Here is a 20811-nt window from a genome sequence, read left to right as displayed (position 1 = left end):
TTACATCACTAATGTCCGTCATAGGTGAGTGTCCTCGGAGCACCCCAGAAATTATTTCAGATACTTGAGTACAGAACTAACAATTGTTTAGTCCCTTCTATTTAGTCCCCTTCTAGTCCTGGCACATTAAAAACCAGAAACCGATCACTTCTCTCACACCCTCTGGCAGAAGGGTCCCATCAGCAGGGTCTGTGCCACCACCCCTGACCTTCTGCAGTGGGAGGCTTGTGTACACCTTTGCCTACCACAGAGCAGGTGGCCCCTGCCCCCTCCTCACAGCTGTGTGGGAAGAGGACTGGCCCATTTTTAAATGAAACTAAGGTTCAGAAAGATTCTCTCTTGCCCAAGTTACATAGTCCTTGCAGGAGCTGGGATCCCATCTCCAGTCTCCTGTGTGTCTTGGGCAAGTCACTCACCCTCTCTGAGTCTCACTTCCCCCCCATGTATACGCATGTAACAGTACTATGGGTAGGACAAAATGGGACACGGACCTGGAAGACCCTTCGGGGAGCTCTGCCAGCTCTAGGGAAAAGACCCCACCTGCTTCGCGGAGCCCTGCTCGGGCCCCTCCCCAGGCGAGGGGGCGGGAGCCGGCCCACTCCCGGGCTCCTCCCCCGCTGCAGGCGCTGGTGCCAACCTGGCGGTGCGCGGGACCGGGACGCGCACACTGAGGGGCCAGGGGACCCGTACGCCCACCCGGAGTGGCGTGCCCCCAGGTACCCGCACTCACCAAGGGCCCCAAGGGACAGCAGGGCGGGGAAGAAGAGCTTCATGTCTGGGCTCTTGAGGCGACTCCGGGGAACGAAGGCTCTGCCACCTGCGCTCGCTCTGAACCTGTTTATCCAGCGCTTGGTGACCTCACGAGGTTAGCCACGCCCTGTGGCCCAATAAGCGCCCCCCGCCTCCCCCCTCCCCCCTCCCCAGGTCTACTAGTTCCTTGAAGGGAAGCACCAGCGGGGAGAGGACAGAGGAAGCCGGAATAGTGCCTGGGCTGGGTTTGGCACACCCCAGAGGATACCCAGCCCACACCCACCTCTCAAGTCTGCCCTGGTGCTGCCTGGATTTGGGATGTTTTTCCTCTCCCACTAGTCTGCAGCCCCTAGGGAGTGGCAGCCCCTACGTTTTGCCCTCCCTCTGGTCTCAGTGCTTCCTAGAGAGTGGGACAAAGAGAAGCGGTCCTAAGGTGAATCTTTGTGGATCATCTTGACTGTACAGATGGTATCTAAAGTGCTTGGGAGCCAGTTAGGGCAGAAGGATGTCCCTCCATCTGCACGCGGCAGCCAGCCCAGCGTTCAAAAGAGGACTCGCTGCCTGGCCCGAGGTCCGCAGCAGGCTGGCACAGCTAGCAGAGGTAACAGAGGCTGCCCATTGTCTGACCCAGGCTGCCCATGGGGCCCTCCTGGCCCTATTGAGACCACAATACAACTCCCAGAAAACAGAGCCAGAGGCCTCAGTGACCAACAGCTGTCTCCCGGTTCCCTCATTTACCGATGTAAAGGATATCCTACCACTTGTTTTGGTTTTGTTTTGTTTTGTGGCAGTATGAGATGGAAGATGGGAATCTCATTTGGATAAATGTCCTATTTTGTCCTCAGTACACAAGCTGACCCTATTTCAGGAAGCTGGTTTTAAATTCTAAAACTAGAATTCTGCTTCTACATCTTTTAAATACACTCCCCTGATGCACAGCGGCTCACATACAGGGGTCTCCAGTGCAGCCCTGCTTATCATTCACTGATTGCAAGCAAACTAAATGTCCATCACGGTGTGTGTGTGGGGGGGGGGGTGTCACACAGAGCAGGGGTCCCCGACCCCCGGGCCGCGGACAAGTACTGGTCCGTAGCCTGTTAGGAACTGGGCCGCATGGCAGGAGGTGAGCAGCTGGCAAGCGAGCAAAGCTTCATCTGCTGCTCCCCATCGCTCCCCATTGCTCGCATTACCGCCTGAACAATATCCCTGCACCAGCACCCCCCTGCCCCGTTCCATGAAAAAATTGTCTTCCACGAAACTGGTCCCTGGTGCCAAAAAGGTTGGGGAGCGCTGACATAGAGCATGGAGCTGTGCCTACAGTGGGACACACTGGAGGCCCCAGAAAGAGCAGGCCACCCTGCATGTATTGGTGTGAACTTAGCTCCAGGAGCTGCTAAGTGAAGAAGTCAGGTACTAACAATGAGGGAAATCGCAGGTCATCTAAACATTCCCTCTAGTGTTTAGTCTGGACAATATGTTATTCTGAAATCTGCTCGTCCTGAAAAGCTGGTCTTGATTCTTTGCTTAGACTACTTGGTACAAAAAGCATTTCTTGGAGCAGAGGGGCAAGACCTAGGGAGACAGCACTGTTGAGAGTGGGCACGTGGCGAGTAGCACTTGGCCATGGAGAAGCAGAGCCAGCCCAAGTCTTTGAGGCCCTCAAGGAGGCTGTGGGGCCCTTCTGTCTTGGGTGTGGATCCTGCCAAGGCACGAGAGTGGTGTCTGACCAGGGATCCTGCTTGATGGGCACGAGAGTGGGGTCCAAGGTTCAGCACTAGAATCACCAGCCAGGCTTTGGGGTGACAGATCCAGGGTCTCTCATTGTTTGGAAATATAGTGTCGCAACATCAAAAGTTGCTTTCATCAATAATTGCAATAAGCTGTTTCAAAAATAATGAAGTAATACAAAATTGGCTAGTTCTCAGGAGCACTGAAACATCTTTTCACATAAATTAGCAATTTGGCTTTGCCTTTCCATGATTATAAAAGAATCAAGAAATGTCACAACCCATGTCTGTATCTCCAAGTGCAAATTAGAAAAAGGATGTGCTGGGAGGTCAGAGGCCTCTAGATCCTCTTACGTCTGCTGGCAGGAACACAGAGAACCTGGGGCCAAAACCGAAAGGCTGAGCTTAAGGGCCGCCCAGGAGGCAGGACTGCGGGTAGGCAACAGGGCATGCTGTGTCTTCGGGGAATGGCCCAGCCCCAGGGCAGGGATGTGCTCAGCTGAACATCTGTAGAGCAGCCCCCAGGCCATCTGCAGGGGAAGCTGATGAAGGGGGTGGGCCTGCCCAGAAGACAAAGTTCAACTGATCTGTTATCAACATTCATTCATTCACTCTTTCATGCCAGAACTGGTGGGTGCCGTGAGGGACACAGAGAAGAGGGGTCCGTCCTTGCCCACAGGAGCTCATGGCACAACGGGGGACAGGGATAGGCACAGGCCACCTGGAAAGAGGCAAGGCAGCATAAACAGAGTGAGGGTGGAAGCCAAAGGAGGACTGACTGACCAGTTCCCATCATGAGGGTCCCAGAAGACTTTGAAGAAGAGCATTTGACCTGGGTACCTGAAGGAAAGGTAGGGTTTCTACAAAGAGAATTTCAGGTAGAGGAAATAGCCAAGTAAAGTCTCGGGAGCGTGGATTCGGTGACCTGGAGGAACAACAAAAAGTCGCTGCGGGCTTTCTGGCCTGGAACGCTTATTGAAGAAGGATTAACAAAGTCACCTCCTCCATCCTCAGCTCCACACAGGTGTCTCTGTGCCCCTGGACAGCTCTTCCTGCAGGTCCTGCAAGCACTACAGTCAATGCATCTAAAATGGAACTCCTCTGCTCCCTCCAGCCCTGCATCTCCGCTCATATTTTCCTACCATTTTCCACCCAACCCACCAGACAAAGAGCCTCGGAGTCCTCCTCAAATCCTCTGGCCAGGTAGCCCTACATGTGTGCCGGGCACTTAATGATCAACATTGGTTGAATGGATGAGTGAATGAGTGAGGAGGAAGGACAGAGCAGGGCAAAAGATCCTGCTTGCAATCTGTCGGATCTGAAAGACAGTAAGAGCCTGGTCTGGCTATGCCGGTCGCCCAAGAGCCTGTGTGTCTGGAGTCATCAATTTACCCATTAATTCACCATCCATCTCTGGGGCACCTCTGATGTGCCAGGAGCTGGGCCAGATCTTGAAAAGCCTGCAGGGAAGTAGGACGCAGGTTTCTGGATGCTGGGACGGTAGCATGGCATGAATATAAGGAATGCAAAGAAGGTGGATGTGGTACAAACCCGAGTGTAATGGCAGGAGCTGGCGTTTCACAGGCAGGCGAGGGAGGCTCTTCCCCAAGGACCCCACCCTCTCTCCACTCCCGAGATTCACACAGCGACCCTTTGCCGGGCCAAGCTAAGCCCTCCCCACAAATGGGCAGCAAACCCCACACCCTGCCCTCTATGGAGTCCTCCAGCTTCAACCCCCGAGAGAAGTGTTGGAAGGAAATGAGGGATCTGGGCAGAATGGGCTCCAGATGGAATAACGGAAAAAAGGAGTTCCCAAGACATCCAGTCACATGGGGGCTTCCAGGCTGGCTGACAGGAGACGAAGGCCTTGTTTCCTGCCCCTGCCAGTGGTGTGAGGTTACTGGCTTGGTAGAGAGCCACTTGTTAAATATTTAGGGATGTCGTGGTGGTTTGTTAAACCATTGGTAGCTTGGAATCAGTCATGGTGGGAATATTTACACTATGGAAATCAGCGAATTCTATAAATCATGTCATTTTTCCTTCCAAGAAAGCCAGTTTACAGCACACCTCTGCCTATGTTTGTCATTATTTGGAGGCATGCAGTGCCCGTGTGTGTGTGTGTGAGGGGGTGGGGGCATCCCAGGAGAGAGAAGATAATAATCCTTAGCGTTTAGATGGCACTTTCAACTCCGAACAGAGCTGTCAGTCACTTTGTGTCTCCTGTAACTCTAACAATAGCTCTCTGAGGTAAGAAAGTCACTGTTTCTGCTCTAAAAAGAGGGAAACTGAGGGTTGCCTGTGGTTACGCAGTGAGTGAGATATGGAGACCAAATGATTAACCCCGAGTCTCCCGTTAGGCCCGCAGCCAGGCGCGCTCTTTTCCACTGGGCCCAGAACTCTCTGAGAGCGGCGGATACAGAGACTGGGGCCCAGGGATGGCCTCCGCTCTTGACCTCAGCGGCAGTATTGGACCCTCCTGTGGATCAGGCACTGTCCAGCCCCTTCACACATCAGCCATGGCCTCACAGAAGCACCGCGATGGCCTCATTAGACCTCATTCCAGACGAGGGGATTCAGGCAAAGTAGCTCGTCCACAGTCATGCAGCTAGAAATCTGTCACTGGCCCCTGACTCCTGTCCCATGATCTCTTATTGGTTTGGTCAATCCTGTGCTGACCACCCTGAAGAGAGATCAGGAAGTAAGCAAGAATGAGCAAGAGATGGATGGAGAGCTCCCTGCTTTCCAGCCAGTGTGATGACCGTGATTTCTGGAGCAAGGCCTTCGCTGGAGCTGGGCCCTTGCATAGAGCCGAAGGTCCCCGAGAGTCTTTGGACACGTCTGTGGGGTTTGGGGTGCCATCAGGAGGGAGCTCAGCTGAAGCGCAGTGGCAGGAAAACCGTGCTTTTGTGAACTAATAGGTCTTATTGCCAATCGTTGCCCAATTTACAAAGAACCCACAGAGACAGAGTTTCTATCTCCATGCACAAACTTCTTCCTCTTCCTCCTCCTCACCTACCCCTCCTCACAGTCAGGACCCTTGCCCCGCGGGGACCCTCTCCTCCCAGGGCCAGGCCCTCCCAGGGCCAGCACCCGCAGACCTGCTGAGGGACACTCTTCCCAGCAGTCGAAGGGGCAGTGGAAACACCCCAGGTTGGCCCAATTGCAAGATTTCAGTCTTGCTGGTCAGGGTGGCACCCCGTGTCCCGGCAGAAATCCAATTCCATGAGCACCTAATCATCACATCACTGAGATGAGAATGGGCAGCAGGCCAGGCCCGGGGAGAGTTTTCCAGGAAGGTGTCAGAGAAGGGCAGCCTGGACGATGGGGGAGGCTGGCCCAGGGCCAGCCATGCAAATTTCTTCCCAGAAGGAATGAGGCCCCTTGCCCAGGAAAATGCCCAGGCGGGAAGCACCTGAGCCCTGGGGGCCCTTTTGCTGCCCCTCTCCTGGGGCCACATTCTGGGAGGGAGGGTTTCTGCCCAGTGGCCTTCAGCATCTCAGCTCAGCTGGCCGGAGGCCTCCATGTCTGCTGCCTGCACCCCACGAGGGAAGGTCAGATGGGCTTTCGCTGAGAAGGAGCTTGAGATGGGTACTTAGAGGAACAAGGAACCACCGTTTTCCTCCGTTTCCCTGGGTGAGGCCGGTGCTCCGTCTCTCCAGCTCCTCTGGGCCAGGAGTGCTCAGCCCCCAGACCACTGCTCCAAGCGGGCTTCCCTTCCTCATCCCTCCATTCACTTCTTCCCTGGACAGTCTGGCAGGCTGGAGGGCCCAGGGGAGATGTGGTTAGAAGCTCAGGAGGTGGGTTTGGACAACTGGGTTTCAACCTGCTCCACCCTAAACAGCCACCTGGACCTGGGCCAGTCTCTCAACCTTTCTAAGCCTCAGTTTCCCCAGGTGTAAAAAAGGGACACAAATAATACCCACCTCGTGAAGTGGGCAGAGTTCAAACCTGATGTTTGAGATGCGCACACAGGCTCAGTACAGGCAAGCTATTGTCCGTATTTGCAGACACTCATGAGCCCTCGCTGTGCGGGGCTCAGCTGGGTACAAGGGGAGCAGAAGTGGCCGGGGGCACCTGGTCCAGCGGGAAGGGCTGTGTGTGCTGAGAGCCGCCTTCCAGTGTGTAGATTTACAGAACAGAGGTGTCGCAGGGAGCTTTGACAGCAAAGGGAACAGCCCACCTGGGGTGGAGACAATGGCAGAGGTAGTTTTCCCACATGCCCCTCCTTATCACAGAACACATGGTTGCCCCAGGTGCCCCCATGTTCTAAAGTGTTCAGTCTTACCCTGTCCTGCTCTCCGGCCCCTTCTCCATATCTCTGTCTCTAATCCCGGCCTCCTCCCCTCTCCTTCTCACTTTCTGTCTCTCTCTCCTTGGCTTCTTTTTCCATCTCTAGCTCTGTCTCTCCCTCCCTCCTTCTTAAACATGTGTCTGCAGTTGTCCTGGGTGCCCCTCCTCTGGGAGCCTGCACTGACCCTGACTCAGCCCCCTTCTACCACAGTCATTGCAATTACTGACCCATCTCCGGCACCCACAGCCCCCAGTGCTGAGCTCCAGGGGGAAGGGTCGGTGGCTGACCCATCTCTGGCCCAGGAAGAGCCTCACTGAGGGCTTGTTGACTGAGTGAGTTTAGAGAAAGCTGGGGTGAGAAGCCAAGAAACCCCCCGCACCAAATCCTTTGGTTACAATTCTAATTGATGGCACCCTTCTCATCCCCCAGGAGGTGGGAAGAAGCCCCAGCACAGTGTGGTGGGGGGTGGCTGCACCCATCTTTCCTCCTCCCTACCCTGTGCCCTGCAGAGGCCTCCCAGCAGGGGGGACATTCTGGTCCTGCCTCAGACCTTGGGAGGGAGAAGGAACATCAGAGCTGAGTAGAACCCAAGACCTCATCTAATGGAACAGAGGAGGAGGAGCCCTGCACAAAAGCGCAGGAGAGTTGAGAAGTGCCCCCACCCTGCGCTGTGCAGCACCTGCCTGCCTGGTGTCCTGAGGAGGGTCGGTAAGAGCATGGCAGCAGGGAGTGGATGGGAAAGGCTGAAGAGGAGATTCCTCCATCAACCCCGGCATCCAGCACTCTCCTACAGGGAAGCTAGGACCTACTTCTACCAAAAGGCCTCTTTCCTCCCCACATCAGCTTCCAAAGACAAAATGAGAGGGCAGCAGGAGAGCACCAGGGAAATGCCAGTGATGAGCTGCGAGAACCATGGAGGCAGGGTTCCAGACACCCCCAAACCCTCATGTGCCTCCCTTTCAAGGCCAGAGGTGTTTTCAACTTAGTGGGTTAGTTTGCAGTCAAAGCCTTGCTGGAATCTCCAGAGGGGTCCTTGGCAGCCTAGGGCCTCTCACTAGCACCTGCCAGGTGGGCCTTCCATGGGGACACGCCCCTTCCATTCCCTTCCCTTCCCTTCCTTCCCTTTCCTTCCCTCCCAGCTCTAGATTCTAGCCTCCTCGGTCCTCCTTCTATTCCTATGCATCTTCTATTCAGCTGCAACCAGAAGTAAAAATAGCACAAACCCAGGGCCCTTCAGGAGGTGCTTGCCCGTGAGCTGTGGCATTTGTCCTACAAGTGTGTCTTATCCCGGAAATGACACTCTCCCAAGGTTGCTCAGCAGGCAGTAGCCCAGGCTTCCCTCGGGGCATCGTGTCCACCCATCCTTAACCTCCTGTGTGTTCATATTGAGAGTGAGAGGAGGGGTAGGGGGGTAGCAGGATGCCTCCTTTTCTTGATCCACCAAGCCGATCTTGACCCTGAGCAAAATCTTCCTCCAGCGAGAATTAATTTCCAAAAATCCATTCAGGAAAAGACTCTTAAAGTTCAGCCACCTGGTTGGCCCTCTTGAAAAGAGAGCTGACCCCCTAGAGCTGTGGTGTTTTGGGGGGACTCTGAGGAATCTCAGGGGAGGGGGCTGGGGGACAGGAGAGCAAGGGCTCTGAACCAATAGCAGTGTTGACCAATGTTGCCCCATTTGTAAAGGAAACTCAGCAATCAAGAGCTTCTCTGCTTGTCCTTCCTGCCCTTTCTCCTTGTGCCCACACCCCGCGCACCGGAACCCCTGCCCTTCCTTGTGGTCTTCTCTTCACTCCAGTCTGGTAGGGCTGGGCCCATGTTCTCAGTCTCTCTGGGTTGATACTTCTGTGTCTTTCTGATTCCCTTTCTCCTTCACCCACTATATGTGATCTAGGGCCCAAATGCACCCAGTCTTTCTTCATTCTGCCCTTATGTCCACATGTTCCTTTCTCTTCCATGGTCACAAGATGGCCCTGGGCTCCTGCTTGGGCTCCTGACCACTCCCTTGCCTCTCGGCTCCCCCACTGCAGTCTGTCCCCGAGGGAATCTTTCAGAACCACAGAGCTAACAGTGGTTCCAAGTCATCTCCCCTTGCCCCACCCCCCACCGCCACTACACTCTGTCCCTAAGGAATCTCATCCCCCTTCCCTCTTTGGATTAAACAACCCACTCTGTGCTGAAAACCCCCAGAACTGTATTGCCCACCCAGATCTCATGCCTACTTGGAGGTGCACTCAGCCGTGAACCAGACAACTCAGCCTGAAATCCCACCAGCACCCCAAAGCAGCACACCCAACTTCCGGTGCTGGACCAAGATTGAGTAGACACATCTCTCCCTGTTCCTCCTGCTAAGTACAGCTTAAACCCTGGAGATGATAGATATAGTGGTTTAAACAATATGAATGAATCATCTTAACGTTGTAAAGGTAGAGGTTCAAGTTATCCTCAGTGGGCTAAAGAACACCAGGCTGTGCTCCATCTGGAGACGCCAGAGGAGCCCACTTCCTGGCCTTTTCCATCTTCTAGAGGCCCACCGTATTCCTTGCATCTTGGCCCCACCTCACTCCCACTTCTGTTTCCATCATCATATCTCAGTCTCTCACACTGACTCTCCTGCCTCCTTCTTATAAAAACCCTTGTGGTTACATTGGGCCCACCAGGATAATCTCCCCATCCCAAGATCTGTAATTCAATCATATCTGCAAAGTCCCTTTTGCCACGTGAGGTAACATACTTATAGGTCCCAGGAATCAGGACATGTACATCTCTGGGGTCCATATTCAACCTAACAGGCCAGTATATTGTGATAAATTGTGTGTGTGAAGTAATACCTAGAGCAACCACTATGTAAACTATACAAAGAGATACACTCAAAAACACTATAGACAGGGACTTCCCTGGTGGTCCAGTTATTAAGGCTTCACCTTCCAATGCAGGGGGTGCGGGTTTGATCCCCAGTTGGGGAGCTAAGATCATGCATCCTCGCAGCCAAAAAACCAAAACATAAAACAGAAGCAATAATGTAACAAATTCAATAAAGACTTTAAAAATGGTCCATATAAAAAAAAAAAAAAAACCCAAAAAACACTATAGATAAATCAAAATGGAATTCTAAAAAATGTTTAAGTATCCCACAAGACAGTAGGTAAAAGAAAACAGTGAAAATGTAAAAATAGGGAAAACAAACAAAAATTAAAATAAAATGACAGACTTAACCCTAATATATCAATAATTATATCAACTATAAATAGTCTAACTATTCCAATTAAAAGACTGGGATTGGCAGAGTGTTTTAAAAAAACAACCCTGCATTGGCTGTCTACAAGAAACTCACTAAAATATATAACAACATATCTAGGTTGAAAGTAAAAGAATGGAAATATATATACCATGTAAATGTTAATAAAAAAGAAAGTAGGAGTGGCTGTATTAATATCAGATAAAGTCAAATTCAGAGCAAAGAAAATTATTAGGGGCAGCTTGGAATATTACATAATGGTAAGAGTCAACACACCAAGAGATCACAACAATCTTAAATGGGTATGCACCAAAAAACAGAGCTGATAGAACTAAAAGGAGAAATAGATAAATTTATAATTATAGTTGGAAGCATCAAACTCGTCTCTCAACAACTGGTAGAACAGGGAGACAGCAAATCAGCAAGGGTAAGGACCAATCCAACAACACCACCAACCAAGATCTGATCAACATTTATGGAACACTGCCCAACAACAGCAGAATACACATTCTCCTCAAGTGTCCACAGAACATTTACCAAGATAGAGCACATCCTGGGACATAAAACAAACTTCAACAAATTTAAAAGAATTTAAATCATACAAAATGTGTTTGATCACAATTAAATCAAACTAGAAATCAAGAACAGAGATAGGAACACCTCCAAACACTCAGAAACTAAGCTTCGTGCTTCTAAATAATCAATGGGTCAAAGAGTCAGAAATGGGGAGCTTCAGTTCCTCCCAAAAGACAATGAAGTCATAACTGAATAAGAACCTAGGTAGTTTTAAAACCAGCAGCCAAGCCAACATTTTGAGAAACACAGGTGTTCAGATATGGGAGTGACACACACACAGAGACAGAGACAGAGAGAGAGAATGAGAACCCATTATTCTTTGCAGAAGCCCCCTGTGAAATGAGATCACTTTCTTCTGGCTCTCTCCTCCCCCACATCTCCCTTTTCCCCTCCCATACTGTCCTGCAAAGGGCTATTCTTGAATCCCATGGCTCTTTTGATCTGGCTATAGCCAACTGACTTAAATTGTGGATCACCTACTCAAGCTGGCCAAGGAGTCTTTTTTTAACTTTTTAAAAAATGACTGTCATACAGAAAAGTGTAAAAATGTAAGTGTACAGCTCAATAAATTATCCCGAAAAGAACACTTATGTAACCACCACTCAGGTCTAAAAAGAAAACATTGCCAATTTTCAGAAGCCTCTTTATACCTCCACTCAAACCAACACCCTCTCTCTGTCCCCAAAGTTAACTACTAGTCTAATTTTTAACACTATAGTTTACTTTTGCCTCTGAACTTTATGTAAATTGAACCATACAATATGTATTTTCTTGTATCTGATTCCTTTCATTGAACACTATGTTAGTGAGATCATCCTTTTTTTTTTCATTTTCTGATTTTTATTTTGTTTCCTAATAATTGCTAGTATTACAAATACAATCTATTTTTGGATATTATCCTTATATCTGGCAACCTCATTAAATTCACTTATTAATTCTAAGGCCCCACCTAGCGGCCTCAGTGGCTCATCTTGGCATTTTCTTTTTTTTTTTTTAATTTATTTTTATTTATTTATGGCTGTGTTGGGTCTTCGTTTCTGTGCAGGGGCTTTCTCTAGTTGTGGCAAGCGGGGGCCACTCTTCATCGCGGTGCGCGGGCCTCTCACTATCGCGGCCTCTCTTGTTGTGGAGCACAGGCTCCAGACGCGCAGGCTCAGTAATCGTGGCTCACGGGCCCAGTTGCTCCGTGGCATGTGGGATCTTCCCAGACCAGGGCTCGAACCCGTGTCCCCTGCATTGGCAGGCAGATTCTCAACCACTGCGCCACCAGGGAAGCCCTCATCTTGGCATTTTCTAATCCGTCTTCCGGTCAGCTGCCTCCTGACTCTTAGGTCCTACCTCTGCTCCTACCTCCAAAATTCTCTGGGCTACAAGGAAAGATTTCCCAGAGCCCATGTGGCCACGTGGCCACTTCCTCAAGAGCTGAGGGTCACTATGTTGGTGACTAAGGACAGGTGATGTGCTTTGCAGGGGCTGCGGAGAGTGCCACGGACTGAGGGGTGAGTCCAGGACTAGCTTGTTCTGAACCATCATTCCCTAGTCATCGGGAATGGTTCACCTTGTTGAGGAAGCAGCAGCAGGATGCAACATGGATGCCAGATGGCCAAGATGAGGGTTTAAAGGCAGAAGATGATTCGTAGAATGAGGAACTGGTAGCAAAGCCTGGGGACCTGCTAGATGAAGCAGAGCCCGATGGCTATTTGCAAATGGAGTAAAGAGTCAGAGAAGTGAGCAATTTCCAGGATATTTGGAAATATTCTGGCTTGAGGTTGTTCCTATGAAATAACTTGAACAAAAAAAATCAGACACTCTCAGAGTTGAATGTTTCCTTTGATGCTATTTTACAAGTAGGGTCTCTAAGCCCAGAGGGGGCATGTGGCCTGCCCAGACTTGCCCAGGGAGGGCTAGGTAGAATCTGGTTTCCTGACTCCTTGCACTAGGGGAGGAGTGGGGTTCCTTTCAGTTAAAAACATCCTCACTGAGCATTTATTCTGGTCCAGGCACTTGTCAAGGGCTGTGTCACCAAAATGAACCAGATCTGGTCCCTGCCCCCAACGGCAACAGAAAAGTGAGCAGGCAGTTACCATGATGGGAGATGAGAATGTCCAGGAAAAGGCATGGAAGACCATGCCTGTGCTCAGTGCCCTATAAATGGGAGAGGGAGTCTGCCTCCCACCTGTGGCAGCTCTGAAAGGGGCAGGCAAAGTCCCCACACACCCTCACTCTGGCATCTTCCAGCAACCTCCACAAGGTGGCCTTGCTGGAACCAAGTGACTGAGAGAGAGAGTATAGGGACCAGGAATTGTGGGGCCTTGTGGGTAACTGGAGGAACTTCCACTTTTACTCTGGGGAGGTAGGAGTCACTGCGGGGTGGGGGGCTAAAAATAGACTGAGAGGGAGCAGAGAGGCAATTGCTGAGGCTCAGCGATAATCAGGGACAGAGATGAGACAGCTTCTCCTGGGGTGCAGCAGCGGGGAAGTGGAAAGACAGGTTGAATTCTAGGCACATTTGATAGGTGGACACCATGGGATTTGCTTGCATTACCAGGGGATATGGGGTGTGAAGGTCAGGAGCGGAAGATGACTCCAAGGTGCTTGGCCTGAGAAGCTAAAGGATGGACTTCCATTAACTGAGATTTGGAAGACTGTGGATGGAACAGATTGGGAGGGGGTGGACCAGAAGTTCCATTCTGGACACCATCAGATTGACAGACCCCTGGACCTCCAGATGGATTGTGAGAGAGGAAGCTCCCTGACTCACCACCACTCAGAATGCACTGGTACTGCAGGAGTCAAATGCAGAGGTCTGGAGCTTTATTTAAAATTATTTTTGGGGCCATGGATCCATTCTCTCTCCAGGATAATGCTGATGTCTAATTACCCAAAACACTGTCCAACTCCAGGGCCTCATGAAACACTCTGTATCATGTTGATGGATCATTTTTACATGTTAGGAGCCTGGGACAACTTTCCTAATGGCCCCCTCAAGTCCCACTCTGACCCTTCTGCCCCTGCCCTACCCATGCCTGCAGCAGTGGAGTGCAGACAATCTCCCATTCAAGCCTTCAGCTTATCGGCACTGTTCCATGCATGTCGGTTCCTTCCTTGCACAGGGACCCAGAAGGGCTGAAGTGTTTCTCTGTATGGTCCATATCTAGCACAGAGCCTGGCTCTGCGAGTTCCATGACTAACACTGCTTTGTGATTGATTGTTGACCACTGCTTTGTGATTGATTGTTGGCTTATCCCTGAGCGAAAGAGAAGGAAACATCTACCTTGGCTACAGGGAGAACAATGGGTACATTCACAAGCTTCAGAAGGGCTTGTGTGCATTTTTGGACAATGTTTATTCATCATTTTATGGGCCACTTTGTGCTGGCCACAGATTTCAGTGCACTAAAGAATTTACTGAGATCAGAGCTGAGCAGTCAGCCATAAGATGTGAGAATTAAACCCATGAGAGAAGCCTTGAGAAGGAGCAGAGCTTTCTCACACTGGGCTTCTGCCCCAGGGACAGCCTAGTTCAGGCTTCCTTCCAGGTGGGCCATGGGGCTGATACATAAAGGACAGGAGACCCGGACGGTAGGGATACAGCTACCAGTGGAGCTGCCCCCAGCTCTGTGCCCTCTGCCATTGTTTATGGGAAGATACTCCAGCCATACTCCTTGCCCTGCAATGCTCACGGGCTGTTCCTGCCCTGATGCCTGGTGCCTCCCCTCCTCACTCAAATTCTCAGAGCCAGCAAAGGGCAGCCCCCTCCAGGAAGCCGAGTAGCTGCATCTGCGTGACCTCTTCCTTCCTGCAGCCCACCTCCCTGCCCAGATCACACGTCAGCAAGTGGCCCTATGGAAGTAGCGTTTGCTTATGGAATCTTTCGTGGATAATTATCACCCAGCCTGTGTCAGCTAGTTTGCTCCGCCAAGGCCTCAGTTTCTAGGAAACTGCTGGTCCTGAGATAGGACTACAAAGTACAACTGAATTTTGTTTAAAACCCCACAAACAGACATATGAATGGGTACAACCCATTTGGAGGACCATTTGGCAGTATCAGCTAAAGCACAATAAGCCCCATGACCAGGGCTGGGCCGCTAAGTGCTTAATAACTGGTTCTGGGAGTGTAATTCCAGCATGACTATTGTTTGATGTATTTTTTCATGTTAAAGAGCAAGAAGAAAGAGAAACGACTAGATGCATGTCAGAACTTCACTTATTTGTCGGTGATGTGAGCAATGTCTTTCCTGAATCAGATACATAATCGTTTTCCAGTCCTATATAATTGAAAAATATTTTCTCAGTTGTTTGTGCTATTTATGATGTTATAGCTACAGAGATGACACACTTATTAGTTTAACCTGCATTGTGGACACTTTCTCTATCACTTTCTTAAGTCTAACTCTAGACAATCAATAAAAAACAACAATCTATTAAGCCCTGATTTGTAGCATTTGCCAATTTCCAAGGTGACTGATTTCATATTGCCAACGTGGATGGACATCACTGAATCTGGAGTTGGGAAGAGATGAGTAATACCGTGTTATACAGTGTTCCTGCCAAACGGGTACAATAGACATAACATCGAGAACGACAGGAATGCAAGGGAAGAAAGGTCAGAGTGGGGCAAAATTCTGCAAGCTCCTGGCAATCTAACAGCTGGTTTTCATGAACCCAGACGAGCCAGCTCCTGCGCAGCGCTGCCTAAGTGTACACCTAATAGAACTGTGTGCACGCGAGCGCCAAAAGCACAAACAGGAATGTTCACAGGAGCATTACCCCTAACATTCAAAATGTCTCTTAGTGGCAGACAGGAAAAATAAATTATAAAGCAATAAGAATTGCTGCTACCCACTATAAGAGGGCCGAATCTCAAAAATACAATGCTGAGTGAAAGAGATCGGACACAAAGCTGTGTCTACCTTTGTGCATAGCTCTGACTGTGCTTATATAAAGCTCAAGAACAGGTCAGATGAGCCTATGATGTCACAAGATAGGAGAGTGGAAACTTTAGGCAGAAGGGGTGGGAAAGTGATCGGTGGGGGCAGGAGTGGGGCTTCAGGGTGCTGGTAATGTGGGGTTTTTTCTTGATTTGGGTGGTGATTACACGAGGGTGTTCATCTTGTGATAACTCACCGAGCTGTACATATATTAACCATGCACTTTTCTACACGTAGGTTGTACATCAATTAAACATTTATTTTTAAATGCCACCAGCATGAAGGCAAACGACTGCATCCCCCAAAGGGGATGTGTCAAAAATGCTGCGCTGGGAGGCCCTCTGGAACCTGCAGGGCAAATCTTTCCTTGATAAACGACCTCCTCCTTCCAATGTCAACCCTTGACAGTGGCTGAAGAGAGAAAGGGGAGGGGTGAGGAAGGGGATGGATAATTGTAAATGGACAAGAGTTGTGGTTACCCAAGTCACAGTGGGATGGTGTTTGAGCCGGGCCTGGGCTCAGGAGAAGGACGGAAGGGAGAGAAGGAGGGAGATAGGGAGAGGAAAAGAAACGAGCATGTCTGGCAGACTCTGCCCAACACCTGAGCACAGTGACAGGTGCTGTTCCGGACGCTGTGTGTGTACAACACATTGGATCCTGAGCCACCCCTGCGAGGTAGGTCCTGCCATCACTCTGTCCATCTCACAGATGGGGACACCAAGGTTCAGGGGCGAGGTGACACCAAAGCACCCTCTAGGCAGCCTCAGGCCCCAGGAGCTGTGCTCTCCTCACCCTGCCCCACCCCCGTTACTCCCCTAGGAAACTTTGTGTCTCTGCTGGGAAGGCAGTGCCAAGAAGGGCCTGAATGTTCTGCCAATGTTCACCTCCCTCCCACACTGGCACTGAGCCTTCGTAATCTGGGGGCCCCAGCATATTGCTGTTAATCAAAATTAGCTGTGGCTGATGAAGCAGGGACATCAAAGGGGCCCACAGGAGGAAAAAGGAAACAAATGAAAAATCGAGTCAAACGTTCCCGGCAAATGCTGACACCTCGAGCTCCACAATCTGTCTCATCTCTCGCCCCCCAGCCCCACCCACCTCGAGTCAAGCAGGGCAAGAACCTGCCACCTTGGGGCAGAAAGGCCAACTCTTCCATGCCCTTGGGGGCTGCTGAGCTAGCTCCAGACTGGTTAAGAGTCTCCATGACCTCTGGGTCTGGCTCCAAGGCCACGCTTCCTCCCTGGCCAGCCTCCTGCTCTCCCAAGCCCCTGCCAGCCCCAGGAGGAGGAAGCCTTCTTCCTTTCCTTTTGTGGATTAAAATCTGGATCAAGTCAGACCTCAGTCCAACGCTCAGCTGGATCGGGGACCAGGGAAGCTGGGAGAAGAAAGCTCAGGGGTGCAAGCTGGTTGAGCCAGAGGCAGGCAGCCCGGAAGGTGATGACAAGGCCTGCTGGCTGGGCCCCAGGCTTTGTTCTCCTGGGTTCCGGTTGTGCTCTGGCCCCAGACCAGCCATGAGGCCTGCAAGACACTGTCCACTGGGGCGGGAAGTAGAGCTCTCTGCTGGGGAGAGAGAGTGAGCAGGAATGGGGTGTGGGGCAAAGAAGGAGAACCGGTGGGAAGCAGGGAGCCCTGCAGGGCAGGATGTCCCCACAGTTCCTATGACAGCTGCTGGTAGCAATGGAGGACCACCTGCTTGCTCAATGTCAATCACCAAGCAGGGATGCCAAGGTCACAGGCTGAGGCCGGTGGGAGTGGGGTGGGGTTCTGAGGACCCACACGGCGCCTAAGGAGAGTAGGGGGCCTCCGCAGAGGAAAGAGACTGCAGGAGGTACCTGCCCCCTAGAAAGCCCTCAAGCCACACCCTTCCTGTGCCCAGCCCCTCCCTCTTTAGAGAACCCACTCATGCCGACCGGCTCCTTTGCTCCCACGGGTGTTGGCCGTCACACCTGTGAAGTGGTTCTTCCTACGTCATCTCCCTCAAGCTTTTGGGTCAGGGTTCATTGCTGTGATGCTGGCCATTTGTGGTGCGTTAATTGCCGCTACCATTGGCTAGGTGGGAACCAAGGCATCCCGGGCTCTCTTCCCCAGGGAGGCTGGGGCTGAGGCAGCGGTCTGAATTGAAGCTGGGAGGACTTCAGTGAGATACAACCAGAACTGCCACCCTCCATGCAAAGGGCTCAGGAAGGAACTTAGAAGAGAAAATGTCCTGGGGAAGCTTCCTCGGAATCTTTTAAGGCCTGTCACAGCCAAGGAAGAGAGCTGGCCTGTCCTCTAGAAGTGAGAGAAGGAGTGAGCACAGGTGTTTGGGTTCTGTGAAGAGAGGCTGGGGCTACAAGGAGCAGCTGTGCTCCACTTCAGGGGAGTTCCTCTGCAGGGAAAGCCCACCCTCCTGTGGCCCCTCTGACAGACCCCCATCCCCACTCTCAGGCTGGGCAGGAACAAGGAAGCAGCCTGGTTTCCTGCTTTCTTACCCACAGCAGTGCCCTTTCACGCTGGGGGGGAGGAAAGGCCCAAGGGAGAAATGATGCCATGGTTGGGAAGGGATGGCCTCAGACGGGCCAGGCACCTGGAACTTGGGGACGACATAGACCAGCCACACGATGAATGGCAGGCTTCAGCTTCCAACAGTGAACCTGGGCTACGGGAGAGGCATTTCTAATTCACCTCTTCGAACCTCAGTTTTCTCATCTCTAAAATGGGAGTAAAAATCTCCCAGGGCTGTAGCAAGGATTTGATATTTATATTTTTTAAAAACCTTGGCACCGTGTCTGGCGCATTAGGGAAATGTTGGTTCCAGCTTTGGCTGTTGGGATCTGTTTCAGGTTGGTTCCCGCAACCCTTTGGCATGCCCCCATCCTTTTGTTTTTTTGAGAACCTCCTTATTTTCTGGCACCACAAAATGCTACAGGCTCATCTTGTATGTTCCCTGCCCCCAGCCTAGAATCAGCCATTTTACCAAGCCTGCCTTCCTTCCTTTTACTGGACAATGATAGTCAGAAATCAAATCCTTAACACGGGGTATACTTGTTGCTACTGGGCTGTCTCAGCAGAGTGAGGTAATATAGGTAAAACTCATACACGTAAAGTACACAGATGTACTCACATTGTTTCTGTATCTAGCCAGCTGTGCACATACTGAGCTGCATCCTGAGGTCTCCAGTCTAACCCAGTCAGGAATCACTCCAGCCTTCCTTCCTTGTGTGTCTGTAACTTTCCTCTCCTGCGGTATACACAACTTTCTATCATCCATTTACTTCTTTGTTCTACCCCAGCACACCTGTGAAGCAATTCCGGAACTGCAGCCCTCCGGGAAACAAATTTACCAATTAGAGTACGTTCTTCACAGCTCCTTTCATCTTTAGCCTTACAATTTCCAGGCAAAACACTGTTTTCTAAAGTGATTCAGATCAGCCCCTTTTCCCGCCAGCCGCTTCAATGAGGTCATGTCATGCATTTGTATAAAGTTTGTGTCAATCATCAACTTACCACCTCCCAGCTCTGAATGCACCCTTCAGCATGTGCACTGAGCTGGAACTCCAGAGTGAGCGCGATGGTGAGCTTTCTCAGCAGAGGGCGCCAGAAGGACATTGCAGGAGAAAGGCGTCCTCCTGCCAGCTCCAGTGAGGGCCAGGGGAGGGCAGGGTGGGCGTGAGGACAGGCAGTCTGGGCTGCCCATTTGCAGCCTGGGTCTGGTGATGACCTTTTCCAGAGCCCTCTCCATACAGAGCCGGGAGCCCCGCGCAGCCTGCGTGGCCTCCTGTGCGCTGGCACCCGGACTTCCTCTCCAAGCCCAGGGTCACACATTGAGCTGCAGCCCCTGTGCAAGCCTCCACGTGGCTCAGGCACTCAGAAGGCCTCCTGGCCCCATGGCCCCCAGTGAACGTCTCTGCTATCCCTGGGCTGACCGCACCTTCTCCAAGGAGACCCGAAGCCCTTCCAAGTTTGTCCTCCCTTAAGGATTCTCCCTCAGCCCTAAGTTTCCGTATACCTTAGAGTTACTCTTGGATTATTTTAGTTTTTTATTGACTCTTCTGCTGCCCTAGGAGCACTCCCTCTGGGAGAGAAGGTTAGCCTCGGCCCCAGAGGAATGTGTCCTAATTTAATAAAGCAGCCCAATTATGACACCTTGGGACCAAGGGGATGAGAAATGCAGACTCAGGTTGGTGGCCCTACCCCTGGGCTGGTGGCAGGACAATCCCAAGTGTTGGTGAGGATTAGAGCAATTGAAACACTCATAAACTTTCAAAAAACTGGCTTATGTACCCAACTGTTGGGCTGCACCACACAAACCTACAAGGCCTGTGCCTGCCCCACTTCAAAACCAAAGAAAGAACCCGGAGTCAGCAACAAAGACGTCAGGGGTGTAATGGATAGGGGAGCTTACACGTCTGAAGCGAGGTCCTGGAGCGACACCCCACCGTGTGCGGTGGACGGGGAAAAGGATCATGGCGGCAGTCTTTGCTCCTCCTTCGCTCACTGGGAAGGGGAGATTACCAGTTACAGGGGAATTGATGTCAGGTGGGCTCATTAGTTACCAGGGAAACCAGCGGAGGGGCACGCCCGTCACCGCCCCTTTGATAAGAACAATCACCAGCTGGGGCGGGGGCAGGAGTTTAGGAAGGTCAGTCGTGTGTAAGATATAGGTGAAGCAGACACTGGTAGGGCAGGGGAGGTACAGAGAGCCATCTTGAGTGGCCCGACCATACACCAAAAAAAAGGCATATAAAGGTGCATAAGAAGACATGTCTTAAGAATATGCATAGTCCCATTATTTGTAATAAGCAAACATTGGTGTGGATAAATACATTGCAATTTTCGTTCAATGGAATATACACGATTAGGAATCAATAAATTATGGCGGCATGGCACAACATGGATAAATCTCACATACATACTATTGGGGAAAAGAAATGTTAAAAGATAAACTGAGGCACATTAAAATTTTCAAGAGTTTGAGCATATATCTACTGGAATCAGGCAGCACCAAACTGAAGGTTGGCTGGCTATGCTCCACCGACAGAGGCTGGGGGAGGCTTTTCTAGAGAAGACACAGAAGCTAAACAAGGAGACCATCTGATTGGCTATAGCTTACCTGGTTGCCTAATTTGGGAAAGCCTAGTTGGCTATTTGTGATAGGTTGTTCTTAAGTTTCGTTTTCTCAGATTCCAGTGCGTTGATTCTGGCTGAGGTTTCAGTTTGCTTACAAAGACTACCGAGGCAGAAAAACCAACTCAGTCTAATGGACTCCTTGTTTAATTACCTTAACAGAAACAGGGGGCTGTGTTTAACATTTTAATAATAA

General features: G+C 50.9%; 1 protein-coding gene across 3 annotated transcripts in view; it reads right to left on the bottom strand.

Annotated features, from left to right (window-relative positions):
- Positions 1-793, bottom strand: part of LTF (lactotransferrin) — a 28743-nt gene extending 27950 nt beyond the window's left edge. For 2 of the 3 annotated variants that reach the window (XM_068559077.1, XM_068559078.1), the window contains exon 1: positions 731-793. In XM_068559077.1, coding sequence (XP_068415178.1) covers positions 731-773 — 43 coding nt within the window. In that variant the 5' untranslated portion in view covers positions 774-793. Of the gene's footprint in view, positions 1-726 lie in introns of all 3 variants that reach the window. The other variant, XM_068559079.1, reaches the window with a different exon arrangement.
- Between the last annotated feature and the right edge of the window lie 20018 nt (positions 794-20811).

Source organism: Eschrichtius robustus, chromosome 12, assembly GCF_028021215.1.
Source record: "Eschrichtius robustus isolate mEscRob2 chromosome 12, mEscRob2.pri, whole genome shotgun sequence".
Taxonomy (NCBI): domain Eukaryota; kingdom Metazoa; phylum Chordata; class Mammalia; order Artiodactyla; family Eschrichtiidae; genus Eschrichtius; species Eschrichtius robustus.
The sequence above is the reverse complement of the archived record's forward strand: the minus strand, read 5'-3'. Positions and strand labels throughout refer to the sequence as shown.